At 37.1% G+C, this 7,953-nt stretch overlaps 1 protein-coding gene across 4 annotated transcripts in view; it reads right to left on the reverse strand.

Annotated features, from left to right (window-relative positions):
* The window catches only part of LOC110917479 (probable leucine-rich repeat receptor-like serine/threonine-protein kinase At3g14840), a 29,205-nt gene extending 28,675 nt beyond the window's left edge, over positions 1-530 (reverse strand). For 2 of the 4 annotated variants that reach the window (XM_035985338.1, XM_035985337.1), the window contains exon 1: positions 123-492. In XM_035985338.1, coding sequence (XP_035841231.1) covers positions 123-240 — 118 coding nt within the window. In that variant the 5' untranslated portion in view covers positions 241-492. Of the gene's footprint in view, positions 1-122 lie in introns of all 4 variants that reach the window. The other 2 variants (XM_035985336.1, XM_035985339.1) reach the window with 2 other exon arrangements.
* Between the last annotated feature and the right edge of the window lie 7,423 nt (positions 531-7,953).

Here is a 7,953-nt window from a genome sequence, read left to right on the forward strand (position 1 = left end):
TTTGAAGAAGTTTAGAAGAAATCATAATTCAATACAGCTGTGAGTTTTTATTAAATCACACAGTAATCAGGGATAATATTACTTAGAATTCTAAAAAAGAAACATCGAACATCGTTACTTGCCTTCGCTTGGAGGAAGATGTCCGACTTGTGCTTGAATATCAGGTATTTGAAGGAAAAGAAGCGTACACAGGATCAGTGTGTTAATGAAGAGGAGTCTCGAACTTGGTTCGAACATCATAGACACCTAAACTTATTTAATTTAACAGTAGGAGGTTTTGTAATTCCTAAAACCAATTCGCCTGCAAGCAAACTTAATTTGACAATGGAATTCAGTGCATAGCATCAAGCAAGTTGTATGCAATAATCAATGTGTTTCGACATATAAATATAATATGCCAAATATTGATCCTTACAGTTTCACACTATCATGACTGTTTATCTACACAGATATTTTCAAGAAAATCTTGTGTGCTATTAAAAAACAAAAACCAAAAATTCTATGGAGGAATTTCAAAAATTCAACGAGCTGCCAATGGTCAATGCTAAAAAATAAGTCTACGTAGCCATGGATGGTAGGGAAAATTCTAAAAAGAGTTAACTTCCGTTTTAGTCCGTGTGATTTGGTCATTTTAATGTTTTTTCCCCAATAGTTTAAAACGTGATATTTTTTATCCCTGTGGTTGCCACTTTATCGCCAGTTTGCTTATTGACTCTAACTGAGTTAAAAGGTTCAGTTAAGAGTAGGGGCATTTCGATAATTTTACATATAAGTATTAAGTAATTTGTTAATAATTCCTAAAATCAAAATTTTATTGATAATAAATGGAGTAAACTTCCGTTTTGCTCCCTATGGTTTGGTCACTTTAACGGTTTTGCCCCAAACCTTTAAAAATAGTCATTTTCCTCCAATAGTTTGCTATGGTTTTTCCATTTTGCTCCATGCGCAGACAATTTGGATGAAGTTAGAGGCGGGGAGCAAAATGGAAAAACCATAGCAAACTATTGGAGGAAAATGACTATTTTTAAAGGTTTTGGGTAAAACCGTTAAAATGACCAAACCACAGGGAGCAAAACAGAAGTTTACTCTAATAAATATAAAAAAGGAGAATTGGTCTGTAATAATCCTACCTAGACCTTACTGACCATTAATTATCCCACCTCAGAATATTTCCCTCACCAGTCCCACCTTTGACCTATTTTTCCTACAATGGTTCCACATTAAAAAAACTTAATGGAGTTAAGCGTTTTTCCAAATTAAAAACATATTTTTTAGGGCTTTTGATCAGAAAGATGATACGAGTCCATTGATGTAAAACTTGCTTCGAAATGAAGGTTCGGGAAATTCTGTGCTGCTACCCAGTACCATTTACTCATCCCTGATCACGATTACCGTACAAACAACGGTATGGTACAACTTTTTTTTTTGATTTTCTTCAACTTTTTTTTTCAGTTTTAGGGGTAGGGATGAGATCGTGTCAACCGATACAGAATCGGTACTGATACCAAAAATACCGGTTACGGTACCGGTATATGAATGTAAAAAACGGTAGTGAACCGGTACTAGGAACGCCAAAAGTCGGTACCGAATTGGTATTTAAGATCTTTCGTTCAGCAAATTTGGTACCGGTACCCAGAACAATTTCCTCATCTCTGATCACGGGTTTCATAAGAAAAACATCGTTACCATACAACTTTTTGGTTGATTTTCTTTGGGTTATCTTTTAGTGTTTTTTTCTACATTTTCTTTTTATTCTTGTCAGCAGTTTTGTTTGAAACACACTTGTAGTGATTTCAAGACACATGTAAATATAGACTAAATAACAAAAGAAATTCGCCGCAACGCGACGAACTTCTTTAAACCTAGCTTATTTGAATCAGATAATTTTTTCGATTTAAATAAACAAAAATTCAAAATCAAATTTACTTTTTTAAAGTTATTTGAAATAATGAAGAATACTATCTCCAAAATTCAACGAGTCATTAACCATTCACGTCTATAGTGGGGTCTTCTTAATTGCCTTGCAATAATGCATTATATAAGACTAAAAAACATTGTAGCTTTTCAAAGATTTGGATTTAGCCAATTAGTGGGGACCAGGTGCATGTGGCATTCAGTCGTATTGAAATAATGCAGTGCAAAAATTAGAATATAGGGATTTCACCAATAACGTAGCGGTGGAGTGAATGGAGAAAGACTTTGATATTTCTTGTGATCCAAGTTCGACTCTCACTCTTTCCATTACGGGTGGCGCCGGTTCGTCTTAGATGGGAGGTGAGATTTTACCGATTATTCTACTGTCGTGTGTTCGGACGGGTGGAGGTCGGGTTTCCGCGCATCTGAAAGAGCCAAAGGGTTGGCGGCGGTCTAGTAGTCGACCTTGGCCACATCGTCCAGCGTCATGGTGGTTGGAACGTCGTTCCTTGTCGTTAAAAAAAAAGAATATAGGGATTTCAATAGTTTTTCAAACCATACTAACCATACTGACAAAACGTACCATATATTTCTCATCACGGATATTTTTCTAAATTTTGGTTTGGTTAGATAAATCACATAATTGTTTAGTTTAGATTTGGGTTCAACTATGTATGTCCCTTAGAGATATAAGAACAAGGCGATTTCAAGTTATCAAATGCATCTCTAAGAACAAGGCGATTTTAAGTTATCAAATGCATAAACACATGTGTGTAATCCTTGATTTACACACAACCAAGCAAGAGAACAATATCAAGCAGAACAAATCACTCAAAAGATTCTCAATTGATTTTGAGAGAGTAACATTACATAAATCTCCAAAATAAGCTCCAATATTCTCTCAAAGTGCACTCTTACATAATGAATCCTAATAGATCTAAGAACAACGTGATTTCAAGTTATCAAATGCATAAACACAGGTGCGGAATCCCTAACTTACACACAACCAAGCAAGAGCACAATCAATCAAGAAGAACAAATCACTCAAAAGTTTCTAAATTGATTTTGACAGAGTAACAATACATAAATCTCCAAAATAAGCTCCAATACTCTCTCAAAATACACTCTTACAGAATGAATCCTAACCTGCTGTATTTATAGGCAATACAACAGGAAACACACGAAACTAGTAAGGCCTACCCGAAACACTTCAAAACAAATAATATCGGTTAGGGAGGACATATTAAAGGCATCACATGAAGGAAATATGGAAGAATGGAAGCTATGGAACAAGTGGGTGCCCTCTAAAATAAATTATCTTTGTTGGAGAGCATGCAATAACAAAATCCCATGTAAAACCGAACTACAAAAAACGTGGGGTAATATTGCCAAATAGCATATGCTCAAGATGTGGTATACAAAACGAAGATGTGGATCATCTGTTGGTGAAGTGCAAGGAATCAAAAAGTATATGGTGGAATGTTCTTGTTTGGTTGAAGTTGCCTCCAAGCCATAATATTAATACGATCAAAGGTATGTTGGAGCTAGCGAACACATACAAGGGTTCAAAAGATTGGTCGAAAGTAATTAGTGCAATATTCTTGGCAACAACTAGGCAAATATGGAAAGCAAGAAATGAAAAAGAATTTGAAGGAAAACATGTTCCATACAATACAATAATACAATGGAGGAAATAAAAGCAAACACTTTTCTATGGTTGGAAGGTAGATCAAAATTTGGAAATCTTGTTTGGGAGAGATGGTTAGAGTTTAATGTTAGAGATGTAATAACGTAAGTGTATTGTTTCTTGTCTTTTGATTTGTTTTGTTTTGTTTTCTTTTTGTTTCTTTGATTTTTACAGCATTGCCGGCCCTGTTCTATAATCATAAAATCTTTCGCCGTTAAAAAAAAGATTGAATCGAATTATTATTATATTTGAATAAACAAAAATTTCAAAATCAACTTATTTGTTAAGTTTATATGAAATCAAATTTCGAATTATTTGAGTATTTTCGTTATTGAATTATTTGTGTACGATCAGGGGCGGACTTATGTGTTCTTGTGGGTGGGCGGACGCATCATTTGAAAAAAAAATTAGTGTAATTTTTATTTTTTAGGCATAAAACCCGACTACACCACTTGAAAATATGATTGAACCCCTCTTTCACACCCCTACAGTTATTTCCTAAGTCCGCCACGGAGTACGATTCGAATAACGAATTAAGAATAGTATCTCAAAAGTTCAACGAGGGAATATTGGAATAGCCATTCGCGTCCACAGTGGGGTCTTCTTTAGTGTCGCCTTGCAATAATGAATTATTGATTTGTTTATATGTAACATTAAAAAAACATTGCACCTTTTCCAAAGATTTGGATTTAGCCTATTAGTTGGACCAGGCGCATGTGGCATTTAATCGCATTAGATTATTGCACAGCACTAATTAGAATTTTGGGGTTTTCAATAGTTTTCCAAACCTACATACTTTTTTTTAATTAACAATCTATTTTAACCTATGTGGGACTTGAACTCAACGTCTTTCTCATCCTAACTTAGGAGTTTTAAAGATTTTTACCTTTGTCAATAAACCAACACTACAAGAAGTTAGGGCAATTGGGGCGAGCCCTTTAGCAGTGACATTAGAAAAGTCGTCGCTAAAGGTCAAAATCCATGTCACATCTTTATAACCGATCCCTGGCCGTTGATGAATAAAGGATCCGACGGTCCATGTTATATTAACAGTAATGGGGTATAATACCCTTGGCGGGCTTCTGACCATCCTCATTCCCTCCCAATTACACAACCAGCCTACCCCAAACCCTAGCATGACGCCGCTGCTCTGCCCCGCGCCCCACCTCCTCTGCCCGACGTCGATCCTCAGCCACAAGCACAAGGTAATCTTGACAAATTTGTCTCTAATTAGGTTTATCTTTACAAAATTCTTGAGTTAGAGTGTCAATTAAGAAAGGGCAGGTTATTGTGCTGTTGTTGTCAAGTTTCTTGTGTTAGAAAATGTCGAATTTCTTGTGTTGTTGTCAAGTTTCATCTCACAAAAAACCAACAAACTTTTGCGGTAGTGAATTTTGCTCTGATTCTTTAAGGTTTGCAACTTTGGTGCAAAGATCGATAAATAGAGAGATGCAAATAGAGAAATTAGAGTTGATAAAATCGGCATTACACATTAGAAAATAATATTGCCAATTTGCCATGTAGTCAGCCTCCAAATAAAATTCACCTAAGAAATCACCATAATGTTAACTAAGTTTTGTAGGTTAAAGGAGTTTGCATTCTTCAGATTATATAATCTCTAGAGCAATATTGTCCACAAAAAAACGAAAGTGTTGACGAGATTAATAATCAAATGATTGAAATTTTTCACGGGGAGGAAAAAGTTTATTACAGTTTTGATGAAGCTGAAGACGATCAGCGCAACTTCTATCCGGTCGAGTTCTTAAACTCGCTAAATGTTAGTGGTTTGTCGCCTTATAAGCTTCGTTTAAAAATTGGATGCCCAATAATATTGTTACAGAATATCGATCCATCACATGGCCTATGTAATGGCACGCGGTTGATATGTAAAGGTTTCTTGCGAAATGTTATTGATGTAGAAATTGCAGTCGGTCAACATGCCAGAAAAAGAGTTTTTTTGCCAAGAATCCCTCTAACCCTTTCTGAGGATGACATGTTCCCATTCAAGCTGAAAAGAAAACAATTTCCAATTCGACTTAGCTTTTCCATGACGATCAATAAAGCTCATGGTCAAACAATTCCGCACGTTGGTATTTATCTACCGGATTCTGTATTTTCACATGGACAACTTTATGTGGCGTTATCAAGAGGGATTTCAACACAAAATACGAAGGTGTTGGTACATCTTGCCAAATATTTCAAACAACGCGGAGTTTACACATCAAATGTTGTCTACCAGGAAGTGTTGCGTGTGTAGGTCCATTTTCGGAGGATTGATCACGAAACCAAATCACTTGTTTATAACAAACACGGTCACGAGTGCGGAATCCCCGTGACGATGCCAAACCAAACACAGAAATGTAACAAGAACACGAAGTTACCAACGATTCACAGTCTATTAGGTCCGTTTTCGGAGGATCGATCACGAAACCAAATCACTTGTTTATAACAAACACGGTCACGAGTGTGGAATCCCCGTGACGATGCCAAACCAAACACAGAAATGTAAGAAGAACATGAAGTAACCAACGATTCACAGTCTATTAATTAAAACGGATGAGAACAATCATCAAACACATACATACGTTGTTTGACAGTAAACTCACAGTAGGCTATGCTCTCATGGTTTCACATAGAAACCAAATGGTGTTTATATAGGCAGCCCAACCCAACTGTCGACGAAAGACAAAAGGGGCCTAAAGAAGACGAAACACCAGGTGTTTCGTCGATGTGCATGACGAAACATCGAATGATGACCAACCGGTTTTTCGTCACACATGAGAACGACGAAAGACAGGGTCTTTCGTCGAGGGCTGCACAAACAGATAGGATGCAAACTGTTAGACAGTTTGCAGCAGACATGTATAAACACACAAGACATAATCTGCTTAGCCAAATGTAACATGCATAGTTTTAGACATTACATACCAACTGAGACAAACTGTGGGACCCAAGCAAGATAGGAGGATATCCAACTTGGACGACTGACGGACATTACAGACTCGATAAAGTAAAAGACCGTAAAATTATGACGCTTAATAAATAACAAGTTACAGACACAAAACGATGCACCAACAAACTCCCCCTTGTCTGTTACTTGGTCTTCGGTCTTCAATCTTCAGTGCTTCAATGACCAGCTGCTTCCGGCGTGTATCTCAGGATAGAAACAAAAGCAAACGACGCGCTGAAATCGCAACGCTTGATGCACGTCCTTGTCTTCATAAAATATATCTTGCCGGAATAGCTTGTTGATGTCGTTCGCCGACGTATTCACAATCCACATCTGATCTAGCATCCGAAAGTTCTCTCGATCACGCTTGAACCCAATCACTACTTCATGAGTATCCGAATCGTAGCACTATAAATCCATGTCTTCCAGAAACTAAAGACGTATTTTTGGATTTTTGACTTTTTCAAATGTTTTTGTATTTTCTTGAAATTTTCTCCCTCTAAAATGCGAAAAGGTTACGAAAAAGAAAATCTTTTTGTATTTTTAGAGTTTTTTTTAAACAAAATATTTACAAAAACGATTAGCCAAAGAAGTTTTACTTGGGTATCACCTTAATGCCATTGACCAAAAGTAGATATCAAAACGTGACTTATCAATAGCTTTAGTGAACAGGTCGGCATGTTGGTGATCAGTGTGGATTTTAACAACATCGATGAGTCTTTTGTCAAAACAATCACGTATGAAGTGATATTTAATTTCGATGTGTTTGGTCTTGGAATGCTGCATAGGATTTCTAGTGACCTGTAAGGCAGCGTTGTTATCAAAAAAAATAGGAGTAGATCGGAATTCAAAACCATAGACGCGCATTTGTTGTTGGATCCACAAGACTTGGGAGCAACAACTAGAGGCAGCAATGTATTCAGCTTCACAAGTTGATGTAGCAACACAAGTTTACTTCTTGCACTGCCATGTGACCAAGCAATTTCCTAAGAATTGACATCTAGCTGTTGTTGATTTGCCATCGATTTTGCAGCCACCAAAATCAGAATCACTGAACGCGATCAAGTCGAAGCTATCATCCCTAGGGTACCAGAGACCGGTGTCCGGGAAACCCTTCAAATAGCGGAAAATCCTCTTAACAGCTGCCAGATGTGAGGCCTTTGGGTTGGCTTGATATCTTGCAAGCAGGTACGTCGGATACATGATGTCGGGCCTCGAGGTTGTGAGATACATTAGAGATCCGATCATAGTGCGATAATATGAAGAGTTAATGCTTTCACCCTTCAAATCTGGAGTAATCCTGTGATTCTGCGGAAGTGGGGCACCAATGGGCATTGCGTCAGACATCTGGAACCGGCTCAAGATGTCACCAACATATTTAGTCTGATGGATAAATATCCCA

This window comes from Helianthus annuus, chromosome 16, assembly GCF_002127325.2.
Source record: "Helianthus annuus cultivar XRQ/B chromosome 16, HanXRQr2.0-SUNRISE, whole genome shotgun sequence".
NCBI classification, from domain to species: Eukaryota; Viridiplantae; Streptophyta; class Magnoliopsida; order Asterales; family Asteraceae; genus Helianthus; species Helianthus annuus.